General features: G+C 36.9%; 2 protein-coding genes across 3 annotated transcripts in view; one reads left to right on the top strand and one right to left on the bottom strand.

Annotated features, from left to right (window-relative positions):
- The window catches only part of ftr05 (finTRIM family, member 5), a 393,850-nt gene that overhangs the window by 339,855 nt on the left and 31,511 nt on the right, over nucleotides 1-22,484 (top strand). The window lies entirely within an intron of this gene.
- The window catches only part of acsl3b (acyl-CoA synthetase long chain family member 3b), a 43,137-nt gene continuing 40,386 nt past the window's right edge, over nucleotides 19,734-22,484 (bottom strand). For both annotated transcript variants that reach the window (XM_087239620.1, NM_001145932.2), the window contains one exon: nucleotides 19,734-22,366. In XM_087239620.1, the coding sequence (XP_087095746.1) occupies nucleotides 22,209-22,366 (158 nt within the window). In that variant the 3' untranslated portion in view covers nucleotides 19,734-22,208. The remainder of the gene's footprint in view (nucleotides 22,367-22,484) is intronic.

Raw genomic sequence — 22,484 nt, 5'->3', positions numbered from 1 at the left:
GGATTCTGTACACGCGATCTGAAACGGAGTAAAAGTGAATAATCTCGGTTTTGGGTGCTTCTTTAAATAGACATATACACATAATAATTGTATTAATAATATCTGTACATGTCGATCTTGATGGGTTTTTTTTAAAACGAGCATAATGAGCATAAATAGTTAGGAAATCAATCAAATGCTTTCATTATAGATTTGTGCATTTTTAAAGTGACACCGTTATTTAATGTAATCAAATGGGGTACAATGGGGTAATGTTACCCCTTATTTTCACATGTTGACATATGGTGAAAGGCAGTATGTACAGCTAGAAGCCTTTCAAGCCGTAAAAGAACATTTAAATGGACAACAACATTTCAGAAGGTACTTTTTTTCTGGAAGAGCAGATTTAACTGTAATATAAGCAATCTGAAAGGTATTCTGTATATTACATATTTATCATTTGGATATCTAATAAAAGCTTTACTGTAGCCACATGCTGTTGACAGCAAAATGATAATTCAGGTGCAATATGAAAATCGCGAGAAATGCATCAAATTACAGGCTGCTGATTTACAATTGATATAACAGTTTGAGTAACCAATAACATGTACTAGGTGGAGTATTTATAATTTGGTCATTTAAAAATGTAACATGTTGCTTTAAACATCATTTAGAGAGAGAAATGTTCTTTATTAAAAAAGAGATTATAATTTATCAATATATATAATAAGGTATGTAGTATAATGTGATATCCAAATATGATAACAAATGTATTTGTCATTATTAATGTTCAATAATTATCTAAAAATATTTCAGATAAATTGTTACTGATGGTTGATATTATATTTGATATATGTATAAATATACTACAGATAAGGTTAATTGCTCTTTATATGTTTTGTTCTATTCAGACACATCTCAGTCATCATCTCTATCTGCACTGCTGTGATGTAGAGAGGGCTTCTTCTCTGATTTGAGACGTAGCAGTGACAGACTTGTCAAGACAACCCAAATGAATGAAATGTGATGAAGAGCCCTTACAGAGTGTCCAAAGATGTAAGTTTATTATCAGATGTGTGCAAACGGTACTAAGAGAGAAAAAAGATTTTTGTTTCTATGTATACTGTATATATCTTGTATATTAGGGGCTGCACGATTCTGGCTAAAATGTGAATCACAATTTTTTTTGCTTAAAATCAAGATCACGATTTTCTCATGATTCTGTAGATGTAAAATATAGGTTAATATGAGTAGGCTATTATTATTGTTAATTCTCAAAAATATGGTAAAACAACACTAATAATATTAGGCCTATGTGTAGGTCTACTTTTCGGCTCACCAACTGCACATTTTATCTCCTTATCAGACTCATTTGTTTCAGTCAGGTCTTGGGGTCTTTTCTAAAGCTGGATTTATACTTTTGCCTGGCGCTACATTGCACACCTCCGTTGACTGTGCGCGCATCTCGCGAAACCGACAAGGCTTTTATATATATATGTTTGTATGTATGTATGTACAGTGTAAGCTCACTAATGTTGATCCTGGACCATCATAAACATTATGATACAGTGTAAATTCAGTAATGTTGATTCTGGACCATCATAAACATTTAAATACAGTGTAAATTCATTTATGTTGATCCTGGACCATCAATATTTAAATACAGTGTAAATTCATTTCGCTAGCTTGGATAGTAGAGGAAACTGATGTTCATTACATTACTCAATGTTTCCTTTAGGATTTTTTCCGGCTGTGGCGGCAGGCTTTTTTATACAGATCTACCAAACACCTATGGCGTTATTTTTAAACTATTTGCTTGTGTGCAAAATTATTAGGATAAAATCATAATATTCAGAGCAATAGATACTATAAAGTACACTTATGGAAACTGTTAATCTAACTGAAAGCCACGTCGTGTTTGCTGGCCTCACACATCAAGCATCTGTTAGTCAGTCAGTCAGCACGTAACATTTGAGGGTTAAACAAATGACGCACAAACAGTAAAGTTTGCGCTGTTATAATTCACTCACCTTTTAATACTTTTTTGGTGCGATTATAACCAGCTATTATAAAACACGACTGAATGTTTTGAATGGGATTCTGTAATGTTTTTTTGGTGTGGCGCCCGCCACGGAGGAATTAACGTAGCGGAGACCATGTGACTACCATTCGAGAGGATTCCCTGTGGTGGTAATGTTGATAATGTAAATAATCTTGAATTTAATCCTCAGTTGTAGTTGGAAGCTTTAACCTTGGATCGTGATGTTTGTTGGATACGTTTGTCGTTTTAATGCCATTTATGGTAAATGCACGCTCGAGTAGTCGATTGCTTCTGAGAGCGTCGACTAGTGGTTGAAGTAATCGATTGCTAGACAAGTCGACTAGTCTATGCAAGCCCTAAAATATATATATATATATATATATATATATATATATATATATATATATATATATATATATATATATATATATATATATATATATATATATATTATGTTTTTCGTTTTCTTTTTCATTCTTTTATAACCTATTTTAACTCATTTTAATTTGTTTTTATCTGTTTTTAATAATTTTTATTGTCTGCATTTTATGTTCCTAAACTTGTCTTTTTTATTCCTGTTTATGTAAAGCACTTTGAATTGCCACTGTGTATGAAATGTGCTATATAAATAAACTTGCCTTGCCTTGCCTTGCCTATATATATATATATATATATATATATATATATATATATATATATATATATATATATATATATTTGTAAATAATATTCAATCTAATATTGAATAAATTATTTTAATATTTGTTTATTGTATTTATTTTAAATTTTAATTATAATTATTGTTATTATGGTTCATTATACTATAATTTTATTATCATTTTTATTGAGCAATTTGTGGTAAATTGTGTTGAAAAACAGATTAGTGGTAATACTTATATACAATCATAATTTCTTACTTTTTAATTTGATAATAGTCTAAACCACAAGAAATACACAAAGTTTAAAAGTGTATATATATAAAACATGATGAAATTCAGCATAATAGAAGAAAAAGAAAATAAATGCAGCCTCTTTTTTTATTAATGAATGAATTTATTAATTTTGTTTATTAATTTATTTATTTAGAATAGTTGTTTCCACAAATCCACCTGTGACTTCCAGATCTTCAGGTGATTCTGATGTTACTCTTCTGCTGGAGAACAGGTAAATATTTTGCTGTCCAGAGTCAGCTGGTTTGTCTTAGTCGGGCATCTCAGCTGAGACCAGTCCACTATGGGTGACCCTGCCGATATCTGTGAAGTACCAGTGGCGAAGCTCTCAGCATCACGGATGCACACAAGCCCTCACAGCACGTCAAGCTGCAAACCACGTGAGGGACCCTAACCTACTCTAACCCAACAGAGACCACAAATCAACTAAACGCATCGAATTTGTCAGAAAAGTCAAGCGACCGACCAGCAACACGAGAACAACCGCTCAGTAAACCACCTGAAACGTCCTGAAGACCACGCAGCAATGCAGGAAAGACCACCGAGCAAACCAAGAGCCACAAGTCAACAACACCAACAATCAATAAAAGCAACCAATTGATGAAACAAAACATGAAAAGGAAACTTACTGTAAACTTGCTCTACAACTATGTACACTATATACATACACAGGCCTGCAGTGTGGTTTGAGATACTGTGCAGACTCAGTGTCTGGGCCTCTTTCTTCTAGGCTCCTCAGGCAGTGGCTCTTCACTGATGTCCACATGGATTCGAGGAGCGATGCTGTTTGGTCTGAATCCACATCTGCTCTCCGTGATGAGGATTCGCCCATCAGCCTGCTCCGTCTCCTCCATTACAGGACACCTGAGCGCCTCCCACAGCCGCTGCTTGATCTCTAGGCCCAGTTGTAGGCTGTAGGGACGGTTCTTCAACATGGGCTCAACCACAGAACGGTAGATGTTCTGGTAGGCCTGAACACTGTAGCCGTGAATGGAGAGCGGCTCCTCCTGCTGTCTCACGTCCACTGAAGACTCTGGGGATGCTGGACGGAGAGGTGGAAGGACAGCCGCGTTCTTCAGGTGATGGTCCTTCAAACCTGGGCCAGAGATGCAGCTGTAAGTGTGGTCTAACCTGACCACAGCTCCAGGATCCTGAACAGATGGAACACCCTCCAGCCAGAAGTCTTTCAGGTGGGCTGGAAGAGTCCTGGTCCTTCTGAGGCGCCGTTGCTCCATGAAGATTAACTTTCCAAATCAGACAATTGTGATAAAACTTGTCAAACTGGAGAGTTGAAAGAGCTTGAGTGATCTGATTCAGAGAGTTGTGTTGATTTCCAGTGTAAACTCAAGTTGCCGTGGTGACAGAATATTGAACTTGTTTAAATGTAAACAACACTTGATCAGCAGTCAGTCAATCAAAGCAAAAGAAGAGTTCATCTCTATTGATTCTGTATTAAACTTTTGTCTTCTTTATAGTATATATACATGAATATTGTGTAAATTGAACTAAATCTGTAATACACAAACATAAACACTGAGTTAAATTTGACTGAAAGATATTCATGTAGATAAGGGTAAGCAGATATCCTAATAATTATTATTTTCTCTTCTAGTCTAGAACCCACAGCAATAATAAAAACTAAAACAAACATAAAATATTGGCCTCGTTTATTCATTCATTTCAATATTTACTTTATTTTCGTAATTCATTTTCATCAGATTCTGTTTCAATGTAATTTTATTTCACCAAAATTCCAGATACTATTTTATTTGATCATATTTTTTGCATTAATTATTTAATTATTGGGCTGTATCAAATTAAATTACAAAAAATTACTTTTTGAAAAAATGTGGAAGCTGACAATTAAATAATGACTCAACAAATGATTAAAAAATCCAGTGTAATAATTTTAGCTGATGGTCCCAATAATATATCTCGATGGTCTGAGGTCAAAATTAAAAATATTCACCAAACATATTAAATTCAGCCAATTTATGAAACAAAAGTGAAATATTTGTGTTTGGCGAACAAGCCTTGCAGCAAAAAGCGCCTGTACGCATGCGCGGGGGATGGAGTCTGGTTGGAGCAGATTCAATATTCCGGCGCGCGCACGCAGCAATAACAGCTGACGTCTGACGAAACTTCATATTCAGACGGATTTTCCTTCAACAAGGTTATGGTGAGTAGTAAAATCTGTATTAAATCGTGTTTAAGTTTAACCCAATGCAAGTCTCAGTAATTTCGACATAAAAAACGAACAGCATGGGGTATTGCATTAGCCTGAAGCTCACGACATAACTTTGATGTTGTGTGTACACAGTAAGTTATAATACATACATAACCGTACTATATAACGTTGCCTGTCAACCCTCCGATTTTCCGGGATTCTTCCGTATTTTACAGTTTTATCCCGCTATAATACGTAAAGGTATTTTCCCGTGATTCTCCCGTTTTTACTATGAAAGTGACAATAAACATTAAATGACTGATCCTCCCTATACGCTACCCATACCGCCGAACCAGCAGGGGCGACCTTTGCTCTTAACTGTCAATCTTTTCAGTGCTTTCATTTTATTTAGGCTTGAAAACACTTTGAAATAAATATGAAAATGGCCGGATTCACCTTCCATTACAGGTACTGTTGCCCCTCCTATCCAATCCTCAAAACAGTCATTGTATGTAGCGGTGCGTGATCTATGATATGCCCCATAGTGATAAATAGACGCTGTTTCCTAAACGGATTCTGTACACGCGATCTGAAACGGAGTAAAAGTGAATAATCTCGGTTTTGGGTGCTTCTTTAAATAGACATATACACATAATAATTGTATTAATAATATCTTTACATGTCGATCTTGATGGGTTTTCTTTTAAACGAGCATAATGAGCATAAATAGTTAGGAAATCAATCAAATGCTTTCATTATAGATTTGTGCATTTTTAAAGTGACACCGTTATTTAATGTAATCAAATGGGGTACAATGGGGTAATGTTACCCCTTATTTTCACATGTTGACATATGGTGAAAGGCAGTATGTACAGCTAGAAGACTTTCAAGGTACTTTTTTTTACTTTTTTTAAAAAGGTACTTTTTTCTGGAAGAGCAGATTTAACTGTAATATAAGCAATCTGAAAGGTATTCTGTATATTACATATTTATCATTTAGATATCTAATAAAAGCTTTACTGTATGTTGCTTTTTTTCTCTTGCCACATGCTGTTGACAGCAAAATGATAATTCAGGTGCAATATGAAAATCGCGAGAAATGCATCAAATTACAGGCTGCTGATTTACAATTGATATAACAGTTTGAGTAACCAATAACATGTACTAGGTGGAGTATTTATAATTTGGTCATTTAAAAATGTAACATGTTGCTTTAAACATCATTTAGAGAGAGAAATGTTCTTTATTAAAAAAGAGATTACAATTTATCAATATATATAATAAGGTATGTAGTAGAATGTGATATCCAAATATGATAACAAATGTATTTGTCATTATTAATATTCAATAATTATCTAAAAATATTTCAGATAAATTGTTACTGATGGTTGATATGATATTTGATATATGTATAAATATACTACTGATAAGGTTAATTGCTCTTTATATGTTTTGTTCTATTCAGACACGTCTCAGTCATCATCTCTATCTGCACTGCTGTGATGCAGAGAGGGCTCCATCTCTGTTTTGAGACGTAGCAGTGACAGACTTGTCAAGACAACCCAAATGAATGAAATGTGATGAAGAGCCCTTACAGAGTGTCCAAAGATGTAAGTTTATTATCAGATGTGTGCAAACGGTACTAAGAGAGAAAAAAAAAAGGGTTGTTTTTATGTGTATATATAGCTTATATATTAGGGGCTGCACGATTCTGACTAAAATGTGAATCACAAATTTTTTTTTTGCTTAAAATCAAGATCACGATTTTCTCATGATTCTGTAGATGTAAAATATAAGTTAATATGAGTAGTCTATTATTATTGTTAATTCTCAAAAATATGGTAAAACAACACTAATAATATTAGGCCTATGTGTAGGTCTACTTTTCGGCTTACCAACTGCACATTTTATCTCCTTATCAGACTCATTTGTCAGACGGATACACAGAGAACGTCATATCATTAATATCATTCAATGTTTTTAAACTAATGGTTTTTATTGTTCACATCTCGGACAGTTTTAGCTATTAAAGTTTATTAAAATTTTAATGACAACAAAACATGGGCTACTTTACAAATAAATTTTGTAATGGCAAGAATAAAAGCAAAATTATAGAGTACACTTAGTAAAAAATACAGATGTTTTTTTTTTTTAGATTTAGCCTGCTCCACAATTCTCACTTTATTGTCTGGCTAGTTTTTGTCCTATACTTATGTTGAAAGGCAATAATGGTTCAACATTCCTGATGATTATCACCAATAAAGCCTAGACAAACAGGCATCAGTATATTGTAAACCGATAGGTTCAAATATTTCTTTCCAGTTATCAAAGAAATAATTTGTTTCTTAATTTTAGTTTTGATTGTTTTAAATTAAAAATTGTAATATATACATCAGTGTAAAACCCATGACTGGTGAAAAAACATTTCTGTAATTGTGTACCTGGGTCTCCACTTTGGCCATGGCCTCTTTGGCTTTAACAAACATATCCCTCAGGTTTTTCCAAACTTTTTAACAAAAACTGTCCTCTTTCCTGTGGCTGTTGCAATTTTTAACCAAGAATTTTTATTCTTGCCATTACATTGATCATCTAGTTATTTCTATGATCACAGGTCATAAAGATGTGTGTACAGTCATCCTGTTTTAGACAAAATCTCTTCAAAGTGATTCATATTTAACCCTAATCAAACACAGTGCTGCGCACAATGTTCCCACAAGCCTCAAAAAAAAAAAATATATATATATATATGTGCCCCGCCAGCTGAAATCATGTCTCGCGCACCCAAAGCGAACCTCCGCCAACTCCACGATGATGTCACATTCGCCGGGTGCACTAAAGCGAACTAGCGGACGCATCGAATATAAACCAGGCCTAATGTGCTGGGTAGGTTTGCACTAGCTGCTCTTCTTAAAAGGCTCCTATCTTACCCCTTTTACAAGATGCAAGATAAGCCTTTGGTGTCTCCAAAATGTATTTGTAAAGTTTCAGCTCAGAATACTCATCAGATAATTTATTATACCCTGCTAAATATGGGAATCTTGGAGAAAAAAATTACATTGTAGCTGTTTTGTTGCCTGTGCGCGCCCGTTACCACATGCGTGTTTGTTTCTCCTACTGCATCACGCAAACAGCAGTCCACGACAGAGACAGCAATGAAGAAGATATTCAGTTAAAGGCCTGTGCACACATAGACGTTTTTTGCTCGCGCTTTCAGTTTGGGAGTTTCACTTTATTCAGGAACATTTAATTCATGCCCCTTGTCAAATTAATTATTGGAAGCAAATATGAAGTAAGGACCAGTGGAACAGTTTTGTTAATGGAATTTGATACCACATGCTAAATGGAAAGAAAAAACGTCCGCATTTCGTGATGCTGGTGTCTGTGGCCCTTTACTGACTTGGTAGGTACAGAGAATAGTGTCAAACAGCGGTGTGTATGGGTTATCCTGTCGCAAAATGCAGCGAAAAGTCCTACATGATGCGTACAGTTTGATTAAGGTGTTCACATGTCTGTACTGCACGTTAAAAATGGCACTAAAATCGGCATACTCCACATGTCTTAGTTCCATTTCGGTTTAGTTCGATTATGACTTTAGCCAGATTATGACTGGTAGACTCTTAATCAGAGTAGTGTCTTTATTGTATTAAAATCGGAGTATTGGTGTCCATGTAAACATATTCGATGTGCAGTGTTAGTATACCTGCGGAAACACTGCTGTGAATGCCCATTTTGCTGTTAGAGTAGGTGTGTGTCAGCATTTACAAATCATTTACGGGGTCGTATGAGGTTTGAGGATCCACATGAAAATAATGGATAACCTTCTTCTGTCATTTCAGTAGTTGAGACTGTTTTTTTTTTTTTGTGAATCTCTGATAGAGACCGACTGTGACACTCCCGGCAGCCCACGCAAAACCAGCAAGAACCCACTGTTGTTATTGTGGCAGATTGTGCGAAATTAGATTCCTCATACAGAACGCCGCAGATATGGTTATAATTATAAACAGTCATGAAATGAGCCAAGCAACTGCATGAATGCGTGAGTGTGTGTGTTTGTCCAGAATGTTTTCACACCTTTAATGAATCACACTTCTGAGAAAAACACTAAGCATTGAGGGGAAAACACAGGAAAATGACCTTTTCTTGTGTGGCTGATCGCAGTTGGAGTCTTTGTGTTCATTAAAATGGTCCAGCTCTACATCTGCACAGATGGAGAGAGAGCCGGAGGAGGCCTGTACTTAAGGGAAAGGGGTGACAGTCCTGTCACAGTGCTAAAAGTGCCAAGAGTTTGACCAAACAGCGACTTTCTCATTAGATCTTCTCTTCCCACACGTACACAGAGACACCCTCCCTCCCTTCCTCTCTCTCTCTCTCTCTCTCGTTCGCTCTCTCTCTTCTCTGTGGAGGGGCTATAAATATATCCCAGTGATGACTCATATACCAGACATATCAATATCTCCAACTACGCACACACTCTTTCTCTCTCTCTCTCTCTCTACCTTACTCTCTCTCTCTTATTGATTCCAACAGAACACACACAGCCTCACACCAGCTACTGCTGTAGTTTAAATTTGCGAAATGATAAACATACTTTCGGTATTTTTGTAATAATTTCATTTTGCATCGTTATTTTTTGTTATTATTGTTTTTATAAATTTAGTGGTCTGCTTGTTATTAATTTGTCAGGCTATTGCAGCATTGATTCTGCAGAGATAATTTCATAAATCTAAGTTTTATTGAGCTAATATATGCATTTGTGTGTAATTTAATTAATCTGACAGAGGGCTGGGCCATATGGCATAAATGGAATCTCGTTAATTATTTTCCATATCAATATAAGTTGTTAATGCTTCCAGATTTAAAAGAGTACACCTACGATGATTGAAGCCACAAAAAAATAGAGGGTCCATTGTATAGCATAACATACTTGGCCAAAAATTCTTTACATCTCTGATATCAACACACTTCTAGATTCCCATTGTTGCACATTTTTGCCGTATGATTTGCTCTTATATCAGTATAGAGTAAAAGTCCAGACTCCAGAGCTTATCATTATTACTGACATAAATTGTATCCTCATTCGATAAAATATTGTTTATCGGCCAGTCCTAATCTGACAGATATTTTCTTACAAATATTTTCATTAATCTGAGTTGCATTAAGCAAATATATAAAGAGTTCAGATGCAAAACCCTCTAAATCCATCAGACCTCTTTTCTTGTAAATAAGCATTTTCTATCAGGCTCCTCTGCTCTGATTAGGTTTAGAAGTTTCATTTTATGTGTAATGATAAGGTTATTAGCTAGTAAATAAAATTTTTTTTTTTTCAAAAATGTCACTTTAGACAATTCTTTGGTTTTTAACAAGGTAGATTTTCTTTTGTGACAACCAGCTAAATCCACTTGTGCTTTTTTGTGAAAACCTCTAAATCCACATATTGGGACATTGAATTTCAAGACATTGAAATTAAATGAAACTGCACTTGGTCCTCTTGATCTCTTGGTCTCTTTTTCGTCACTTGTTTATCTTCATAGCATCCATGTGGGATAAACAACAGCATCTTAACTCTGTCTTTCGTAAAATGGAGTTGTCGTTTAATGTATAGTAAATTGGACTCATTCAAAGTAGTGCCACTTTTTCTTATAATGGAAAGAGTATTGAGGTTAGGGACATTTTCGTTTGCCATCCTGTGTCAGTTGGAAATGTTTATGGAGTTCATAGAACTCAATATTTTAAAATCTACTTCTGAATTTGAATTAAACAGCCTTCTCATAAAAGCCGACTTATCAGCGCGCCGCTACATTGAAAACATATGATTCAAAATGTGCCTGGACATAGCAGCTTTTGCTATCAAAGGCAAGTGGAGTTTAGAGGCTAAAGACACCAAGTGTTAAGGTGTTTCAGGTGTAATTTTGACCCATTCGTCCTGCAAACAAGTCTTAAGGTGAGCAACAGTACGGGGTCTTTGTTGTCACATTTTGCACTTAAAAATGCGCAACACATTCTCTGTTGGAGGCAGGTTGGGACTGCTGGATGGCCAGTCAATGACCTGTATCCTCCTTCTCTACGGCCTGGACTTACTGTTGGTGTTATGTGTGCAGAATGTGGTTATGCATTGTCTTGCTGAAATATGCATGGCGTCCCTGGAAAAGGCGGCAGCATATTTATTCATTCAGTCATTTTCTTGTCGGCTTAGTCCCTTTATTAATCTGGGGTCGCCACAGCAGAATGAACCGCCAACTTATCCAGCAAGTTTTTATGCAGCGGATGTCCTTCCAGCTGCAACCCATCTCTGGGAAACATCCACACACACACTCATACACTATGGACAATTTAGCCTACCAAATTCACCTGTACCGCATGTCTTTGGACTGTGGGGGAAACCGGAGCACCTGTAGGAAACCCACGCGAACGCAGAGAGAACATGCAAACTCCACACAGAAACGCCAACTGAGCCGAGGCTCGACCCAGAGACCTTCTTGCTGTGAGGCGACAGCATTACCTACTGCGCCACTGCTTCGCCCAGGCAGCATATTGTGCTCAAATTTTTTTTTAGCATTAATGATGCCATCACAAAGGTTCGAATTACCTTTGCCAAGGGCACTTACACAACCGCATACCTTAACAACCCTTGCTTTTGAACTTGTTGCTGGTAAGAGTCTGGATGATTATTTTCTTCTTCATCTGCATTGCAGTGCATCAAAACAATTCATTTTGACATCCCTATTGTCTATATTCACTGAGAGATGTATAAAAATATTCATTTTCATAAGAAGTGGAGGGGAGGGGGGTGGGTGTTGGGGTTATTTGTGGTTTTTAGTTTGGTAGGCAGTGCAGTGTTCGGGTGTTCTGTGTTTTTCTGAGATCATTAGTCTACAGAAATGTGTATATTCCATGCAAGCTGAAGCTGATCGATCAGTTCTTGTCACATGACTCGCGGTGTGCTCCCAGTATTCATTTAACTGTGTGCGTCTGGAAGTGCACCTTCATTGGAAATAATGAACTTGTGCAAACTCTAGAAAAGACGCGATATGCAAACGGCCCCTAAAAGGCCACCGTCATTGCGATCTTCGGCAGTTGATCTTCTTGCACAGACATTGGTGGATTCACCTGATTTGCTGACAAATGGGCTGCAGATACATTTCTTGGTAGTTTACGGGTTCTTCACCGGGCCTTTTCCCCTTAGCAAAGAACCTTTCCAAAGATGTCTGTTTCTTACTCATTTTGCTGCTTGTTGGTTAAATCTGGGTGCTCAAGTGCCGAGATGTAAGTGAGAGAATACGATTATTTTTCAAAATAAAGATTGTTCAGACTCAGATGATAAAAAAACAGAATTAATTAAGGATTTTTTTTTGTGCGGCCTGGTATCAATTGAGCCTGGTGGGTGAGGACCTCTGCACTATGACACAAACATAAAATTATTATTACCATTATTACAATATAGTAATATTAATATTTTAATATATCAATATAGCACTAATGCACTCTAGAAAACCAACAACCTAGCAACCATCCAGTTTATTCTAGTAACTACATAGCAACACCCTGGCATTGTGTCGAGCACCAGAAGCAACCATATTTTCTATAGACGGTTCATTAAAACACTGCAAATGCTCCCACTTCAAAAATACAGTTGTTTGTCAAGCCAATAAAACCGGCTAAATTGAATAGACAGAGAGAGACTGAGAAAGGTTGAGCAGCGGTGACTCATACTGTATGTAGATGTGCCCACTCCAATCTGTCCTTGGGTGTGGGTAAATATATGCATGTGTGTATATAAGTATACCGCATGTAGGAGTCAATCAAAGGTTTCCCCTCATCTTCCACCCATGATGATTTTGTTTATTGCTTTTCTTCTGATGTGTCATTCGCCATCCCTTCCTGCCAACGCCACAGTTGAAGAAAAGCAAACACATTCTGACAGTCAGTCTGCTGTCTCTCTCTCTCTCACACACACACACCTCTTCATCCTTTTGGAATCCGTACACAACCACTCTGTTCTGTAAACTGCTGATGTAATTGACATTGACATGTTGTGTAATGTACAGTGAGGTCTAACATCTGGGATTCAAAATTTGGTTTAAACATGGAAATTAACTGCGTGTGTATGATTTTTGACTGTGTATAAATAATATTTATTATATTAATATTATATAAATATTTCCCAAATGATGTTACACAGAACAAGGATTTTTTTCACAGTATTTCCTATAATATTTTTTTTCCTCTGGAGAAAGTCTTATTTGTTTTATTTTGGCTAGCAAAAAGCATTTTTTAAATTTTTAATAAACATTTTAAAGGGAACCTTTTTTTTTTTTTTTACCCCTTTTTCAAGATTTAAGATTCAGCAGGTCTTTGGTGTCTCTAGAATGTGTCTGTAAAGTTTCAGCCTTTAAATACCCATCATATTACTCTACAGGGCTCGAAATTGCGACCATTTTCGTCGCATATGCTCCTGAAATTTTATCTATGCAACCTCAAAATATATTTTGGAGCATTTGTGCGAGTTAGGGTTAGGCCGATAGACGATGACATCGTCCATCGCCAATTGTCGACAAACTTCACGACGATGAGGCAGAGGCGGGCTTTCCGTTGAGGTGACAGCAGTGTTTGTGTTGTCAAGATGTTTACAGAGACTTTTGAAGATGGAGGAGAGACTTGTGGTTGTTGTTTCAAGTTATCCGGAGCTCTATGACTTCACAAATCTTGAATATCACAACATTATTACATTTTAATATTTAACTTACAATAGGCAGCTGATTCAGTCATTGCCTAGCAACATAAAAAGCACTCTGCACTTTTTTTCTTGTCAACAAAAAAGGCAGTGTGGTGTACCTTGCGATTTTGGAACAGAAATGTGAGTTTGGTGTGATCAGCCACTTTAAGCAATATTTTTTTTCAACTGACTACAGAACAAACCATTGTTATACAGTGACTTGCCTAATTACCCGAACCTGCCTAATTCACTTTATTAAGCCTTTAATTATTTCTAAGCTGAAGACTGGTATCTTGAAAAAGATCTAGTAAAATAGTATTTACTATCATAATGGCTAAAATAAATCATTTATTAGAAATCAGTCATTACAACTATTATGTTTAGAAATGTGTTGAAAAAATCTTAAATAAAAGGTGGAGAAAATATACAGATGGGCTTATAGTTTTGGCTTTTGTAAATATTTAATATAATGCTGTCATTAAAGCAAAGGAGGACAAAATCTGCTCTCTACAATAATCCCATTGTAAGTCAAATTATGTTAATTCTTATGTTGTGAGCACCATTTAATTGTAAATCATGCGTGCGTGCGTGCGTGTGTGTGTTAGGGGCAAGTGAGAAATAGACAATAATCAATACTATCGACTCTAAGTGAGGGATGTTTTTAATTAAGGTGTTTGATTGGATGAAAAATGATGTGCGGATTCTTCAGTGTTCATTAAGGTGAGACTGGAACAAAAGGTGCAAGTCCTAAATACAAAATAATACATGCTGTTAGAGAGGCTTCTGAGAATTAGTCATAAATTGAGACTGGGAGAACCATGATGCGTTTGGCAGCGATTCATGTTTACCACAAGCTCCCAGCAGATCTTCTGAGAGATATTCCTTCTCTCGCTTGTCGGCGGATTTGTAGCCAGTGACCCAGTCAAAGAGTTTGAAATCAAACCTAAATATATATCCATGCCAGATTTAATACATGTCTATCTGCCCATCTTCTCATTGCTCATCTAATTGATTTTAAAATATTACTTCTAACTTTCAAGGCACTTCATAATCTCGCTCCTCAATATCTGACTGAACTTCTCCATATCTACACCCCTTCTCGTACCCATAGATCAGCCAACAACTTCACCTTTGTACCACCTCGCACTCGATTGAGCACAATGGGAGACAGATCTTTTAGCTCTATGGCTCCTCAGCTATGGAACTCACTTCCACTAGATCTTAGGAGCAGTGATAGTCTCCACAATTTTAAATCACGTCTAAAGACCCATCTTTTTAAGCAGGCTTTTACTTAACATTTTTATTTTTATTTTTTTTTATCATGTTTTTATTATGTTCTTTTATGTTCGCTATTGTGTTTTAACTTGTTTGGTCAATGATTGTTTTTAGTAATGTTTAATTTGTTTAGCATGTCTGCTGATGCTTATTGTAAGGCGACCTTGGGTATCTAAAAAGGCACCATTTACAAATAAAATGAATTATTATTATTTTATTATTATTATCTATCATGTATACATTCTATCTATCTATCTATCTATCTATCTATCTATCTATCTATCTATCTATCTATCTATCTATCTATCTATCTATCTGTCTGTCTGTCTGTCTGTCTGTCTGTCTGTCTGTCTGTCTGTCTGTCTGTCTGTCTGTCTGTCTATCTGTCTATCTATCTGTCTGTCTGTCTGTCTGTCTGTCTATCTATCTGTCTATCTGTCTGTCTGTCTATCTGTCTATCTATCTATCTATCTATCTATCTATCTATCTATCTATCTATCTGTCTGTCTGTCTGTCTGTCTGTCTGTCTGTCTGTCTGTCTATCTATCTATCTATCTATCTATCTATCTATCTGTCTGTCTGTCTGTCTGTCTGTCTATCTGTCTATCTGTCTATCTGTCTGTCTGTCTGTCTGTCTGTCTGTCTGTCTATCTATCTATCTATCTATCTATCTATCTATCTATCTATCTATCTATCCATCATCCATAAATACATACATCCATGCATCAGTATGAAATTTGATGTAGCATGAATAAGGGATGTCTGAGTCATCTTGCAGGAATCTGTATCTGATCCACAGCTGTGTGCAGCGCTTGACTCATTCTTTTTCATCAAGAGCCTGATCTTTGATTCAATGTTTTCAACACCTCTTCTATAATGCCATTCACTGACTTGTCACCAAGTTTCTAAGAATGTCTTTGTCTCCTGTGCGTCTCCAACTCCTGATGATCTCAAAAGACCGCCGCTGTCAGCTTGTAGCCTTGGTTTCCATGACCACCAATACTTGTTCTAAGGACAGACTTGTTTAGTTGTGTAGGTGCTCATTAAAAGATTCTTTTTTGCTGAGCACATCCGCTAAGGATTCAACGCCTGGATCTTTAAAGAAAAAGCTCTTACAGAAACCGAGCAAGGTTATGGATGTATCATTTTATTTATTATTTGTTCAATACTTTGTTGATTCACCTTTGGCAGCAATTACAGCCTCAAGTCTTTTTAAATATGATGCCTCAAGCTAGGCACACCTGTTTTGGGGAATGTTTGCCCATTCCTCTTTGCAGTACCTCTCAAGCTCTATCAGGTTGGATGGGAAGCAACAGTGTATAGTCATTTTCAGATCTATCCAGAGATGCTCAATAAAATTTAGGTCTGGACTCTGGCTGGGACACTCAAGGACATTCACCAAGTTGTTGTGAAGCCACTCCATTGATAGTTTGGCGGTGTGCTTTGGGTCATTGTCCTGCTGGATGATGAACTGTTGCCCCAGTCTGAGATCAAGAGCACTCTGAAGCAGGTCTTTATTCAGGATGTCTCTGTACATTGCTGCATTCATCTTTGCCTCTATCCTGACTAGTCTCCCAGTTCCTGCTGATGAAAAACATCCCCACAGCATGATGCTGCCACCACCATGCTTCACTGTTGGGATGGTGTTAGCCTGGTGATGAGCGGTGCCTGGTTTTCTCTAAACATAACGCCTGGCATTTACTGCAAAGAGTTGAATTTTAGTCTCATCAGACCAGAGAATTTAGGTTATTATGGTCTGAGAGTCCTTCAGATGACTTTTAGCAAATTCCAGGTAGGGAGGGGCTTCCGTCTGGCCACTCTACCATACAGGCCTGATTGGTGGATTGCTGCACAGATGGTTGTCCTTCTGTAAGGTTCTCCTCTCTCCACAGAAGAACGTGGGAGCGATATTGTTAGACCGTGCGACCGCTCCCTTTCAAATTACATCAGAGTTACCGACCGCTCCCGCGCTTTATTCTGAAATTTATTCCTGCACAGCAAAAAAATCTGGTCGGCTTCCGCAGTACAGCAGCGGGAATGCAGACCTCTATTTCACATTTACCACGTCTACCAGAAATACTGCCAAACTGCAGGTCACTTGTTGCCCGACTTGCTACCCCACCTCTCTCTCTCCTCCACACTGTTCCGTGATGACAATCACACATATGCATTTGTAGGCATTAAATAAATAATATTTAATATTTAATACTTGTCTCCTATTTAAGTGCATTGTTTTTTATGACTGTACAGCGGTATTGAAATTGACACCGTTGCTATTTTTAGTCTTCATGCTTCGTTTGTGCTTTGACATTCACTGTCAGCCCTGAGAGCTTATATAGACCAGGTGTATGCCTTTTCAAATCATGTCCAATCAACTGAATTTACCACAGGTGAACTCCAATTAAGCTGCTGAAACATCTCAAGAATGATCAGTGGAAACAGAATGTTCCTGAGGTCAATTTAGAGCTTCACGGTAAAGTCTGGGAACTCTTCTGAACATGTGATTTTTCAAATTTTGTATTTTTAATAAATTGGCAAAAACTTTTTTCACTTTGTCATTATGGGAGATTGTGTGTAGAATTTTGAGGCAATAAATGAATTTAATTCATTTTGGAATAAGGCTGTAACAAAAAAATGTGGAAAAAGTGAAGCGCTATGAAACACTTTCTGGATGCACTGTACACACACTCGAATGGTTCCAAACATTTATGAATTTCTTTCTTCTGTAAATGTCCTGAAATAAAATTTTCTGTGAAATAAAATATTCTGAAGAATGTTGGGGGAAACAGTAGACAAAAATCCTGGACATATATTTAATAACAGGACATATTTGAGTAAATTTGCATATTCATTCTGCATCTGCTAATCTGGATGCTTGGAATTAACAGTGAATTTTAAATTCTTTATAGGTTATATGAAGTGCTTTGAAATATGCATTTTTATTTGATGTTTGATGTAATCTCAACCGAAACACGATGAGAGGGTTGGACATGGGCTGTTTCTCAATCTGCGTTTTTGTCTGTACTTGCGTTCTTGTGTCCTTGTGAAACGTCATCAACCATCACCGAAGAACTGTTCCAATTCAAAGTTAACATCTTGCCAAGTACAGATAAAATTCCCGGATGTGTACTTGCTCCACCCCTTTTGTCGGGGATGTATCAAGAGGTGACTTGTGCGAAGCATGGGTATCCCAGAATGCATTGCAACCCAACCAGCGAAAGCTAAATGTGGAGGAGAAAACCTGCACAATTTAAAAATTACTCCTTTGCTGTGTCACAAATTAAACTTTTAAGAGTTTTTCAGGCGAGAATATAGTTTTAACTCAAATCGGCAGTTTATTCAAAAAGACAGGACGTTTTTCACGATGTGCCTCAACTTATGCAGACTCTGACCCCCAGCCTGTCAGCAGGAGCTCCGTCATCACCTCCCCCGCGAAGAGCAGCTTTAATTAGCCAGTCCATCTCGGATCTACTGCTGGACCTCATCTGTCCATTCTAGTTAAAACATAATGTTTAACACATGTTGTGTATATCTAAGCGCAATGTTGGCCATGTAACCAGTATCAACTAAAATAAAACTAATGCATAGCTACATCATGTGCATAAATCACGCCATGGACATTACATTAATTTTTTTTTTAAACCTAAAGGTTTAAAAAAGCCTACATATCAAAAGAAGATAGACAAATGAGAACCTTTCTGTCATAAACTATAGTAAAACAGCTTGTCAAACGATGCGAACAGATTACACACAGGAATAGAGAAAAGAATATCAGCTGTTAGTCAGCGCACGCTCTTTTTTTTTCCTGGCCATTGCGCCTTTGCCATGTGCAGTGCAGATGATTGGATACGAGTAACTTTTAAGGAGATAATGTAAGCAGGTCAGCAAAAAAAATCGAATAGTCACAAAATCGGAATTGACCATCAAGATCTGCAGTGTAAATGCAGCCTAAATGTCTGGGGCATGTCAGATACTAGAGAGCTTTTGATTGGTCATGATGAGAAACTGGTGTGGTCAATTTGGGCAGAAGTAACAAACTACAAGCTTGACATGTTCATATCAGATTTATATCTTTTAAATGTGTATTGTGCCACTGTTTTTGGGGCACAGTAGCACATAGATATCCTAAAAATAAATAAAACTGATACTAACATCTAAAAAAAACATATATATATATACATATACATATATATATATATATATATATATATATATATATATATATATATATATATTTCATGAGACCTTTAACTTTAATATGGCATAATGTTAGCAAATATTGCATATGACGTATTTTGTGAAATTGCATTATAATATGATATGCTACTTGTATACTATTATTATTTGATTCTATTACTGCAGTACAGAAGATTTCAGTGTGTCTCTAGGGTACATTATCTGATGGTGACATCTACTGGTGAACAGCAGTTATGAGATTCAGTTAAATGTAATATTAAATTTTACTCTCGATATCTTATAGATCTACATAATATAAACACACAAGTGAATTTAAACGAAATCTAAATAACAAGCATACATTTGTTAACCCTGATCATTTTCAAATTGAACTCATTTTTGACAAATGAATAACACCCAAAGCAATACCCCTCGTAATTCACAAAACTTTATTCTGTGTAACATAGTTTCAAGGCCAAACTACAAATAAATAGAGCAGTTGTTGGTTTGCTATGACCTGCTTATCTTAAGACAGTAACCATCCACAAAGAGGAGAAAAAAAATAAAGCCCAAACCCGTTCAGTAACAAAGATTAACCATATTTAAAGGAGATATTACATTTGTACATCTGCTAAATGCAACTGAGTTTCTGACATAAAAGTCCTATTTACAGTACAGAGCGACAGGTAACAGGAGAGAGAATGAATCCACCAGCATCTAAAAAGGCTCAGTAGGTCTGTGTGCAGCCGTCAAGCATCATTTGGATAAAATTAGGTTCGTTAAATATGCGGACTTGTTGATGGCATGATCAGCAGCGTCTAACAGGCTGATTCATTTGGATTAGCGGTTGCCAAAGGAAAGACTGACAGGTGTACACACCAATCAGATTACACTTAGCAATGCTGAGGAGTTCTCTCTAGGGTAATGGCTGATTGGCCACCTGCTTTTGTTGCAGGAACCAATGATATTGCGGGATGCAAATGAAGCACAATCAAGGTGAGCAGTACAGCAGCTTGGAGTGAGTCACTCCCTGAATCAGAAATAAATTATCAAAAGTATAAATTCCTATTATTCATTTCTACTGTGTAAAAAAAACAAAGGCAATCAACATCATCCATCAAGCTCAGGAAAGGCAGACTTGTCTAGGAACGCTATTTGCCTTCAGTTCCTTTTTGGACAAACATAAAAAGTACTTATAGCAATGAGCAACATGAAGCTGGAGTGTTTCTACAACTAAATCTTCATTAAAATCTGCCTAAAGAAAACATTAGGAATGAATCAAAATGTGAACAGGTGGTCTTGAAAATTTTAAGTGCTGAAAATCAACAAAAAACAGTACATTTTCTACATAAAGAATGAATAAATGTACAGTTTCGCCCCCCCATTTTGCAAATGCAACATTTACAAGATCTTATTTGGAGCTTATTTGTTTGGTTTACATCTCCCCAATCATGCAGAGTCTAATGTGAATCATGATGCATCAGTCTGAGAAGCAGAATAAATCTTGTTACATCGGAGAGCCTGGAGACATTCATGCTCTCGGGGCCGGACTGTGCGTACTATTTGATGGATCTCAAAATACAGAAGTATATTGCACATTCAAATTCATACGTTTCCTCTTTGTTGAAGTCACTAATTGTTGTCTACAATTACGATATCACAATATTATTATAATAAAAAATGGCCTTATAAGAAAACAAAACAAACTACTCAACACTTGGTTCCCCTGCAAAACATCCATGCAACACAATGGCTGACATCGTATGATCACATACAAGGAGTACGTTTAAAGGCTTTACAAATGAGTTCAAAGGAATATGCTGTAAATATGGAGTGTGAACCATGTAAACGTAATGAAAGGAATGTGGGAGTGATATGAGGAGTGTATCTTTCAATTGCAGACTGAATATTAAATGCATTCACTTGGGGTGGACGGCAACTCATTGACATGGAAATGCACAATATTTGGATAATGTGAAATTGGATTGATGTTAAAGTTGCCCTGACCAATAAACCCGCAGCTCGCTGTAGTATTTGAGCAAGTCTCTGGCTTAAGAATGCTCTATGTAACAGCTGTCTGGTGTAATACTGGTCTGGATTGATAGGAGTTTCTGCATTATTTGGTCTAGTAACACAGTCCTCAGTGTGCACTAGCACTTGAACTACATCATTCAGTATCGTACAGGACAACAGCCTTTGGAGACAGGTAAACAACAGAAACCGAGGTTTAAAAGTAACAAAATGTCAAGTACAAAGGACCAAGCTCATTTAGAAAAAAGTAGCATTGTAACATACATTTAAAGAAGCATTCCATATACATCCAAATCTTGCACGGCTCAAAAAGCACTTTCAAACCACAAGAACAATCTTCAAAGTAAAAAAAAATTAAGTCTGAAAAATGGGTAACAGAAACAAGCAACAAAAAAAATCGTCAAATCCTAAAAGGTTTCCCTGCGTAGACTCGAGATGAGAATTCAGTGTGACTGCTTCGCGACTGGGTGGAACCATCAAGCGCATCTGCCTGCAGAACAACGTGTGGGCGGGGCGAGGGGCGAGTCTATCAGAGCGAGCCAATGAGAGTGAAAAAAGAAATGTGGGCGGGATCTAAAAGTCTTTCAGTCTGTTGGTTGCATTGTGTGTCACTCTCCGGGGAGTCATCTGAGAAAAGTGCATTATTCGTAACCTGTTTCAGTTACAAATCGAGTACAAGTCGTTCTGTCCCTTCTCATCAAACAAAACCGAACAAAATTCAAGTGTGTCCCTGTTTTGATCGCAGAGCATCACATGGTGCAGGAAGGCAGAGGACTGTGGGTTGTTTCATTTGTATATAGGCATTGTGGTTTGGTGTGTCCTAAAATCCCCCCTCCCTCCCCCCACGTCACACCGCTGACTGACCCTTGGTTTCATTCACTTGCCGCCGTACATCCTCTCGATATCGTCCTGATAGTGTGTTTTTAGTTCCTTGCGTTTCAGTTTGAAGGCGTCAGTAACCAGGCCTGTCTCTGGTGTCCATGGTTCAGCGCTCAGACAGATTTTCTTTGGGATCTCGAAGCGTTCCAGCTTACCTGTCAATCAAAACAAAACACATTTCATTTTAAATTCAGTGCATAAGTGAACTTTTTTCATAAAATGATTGAGAGAATCACATGCTTATGATTGACCACGGCTGGTCCCGGATTAGTT

Source organism: Danio rerio, chromosome 2 (genome assembly GCF_052040795.2).
Source record: "Danio rerio strain M-AB ecotype USA chromosome 2, GRCz13ab, whole genome shotgun sequence".
NCBI lineage: Eukaryota > Metazoa > Chordata > Actinopteri > Cypriniformes > Danionidae > Danio > Danio rerio.
This window is presented reverse-complemented; position numbering and strand designations above follow the sequence as displayed.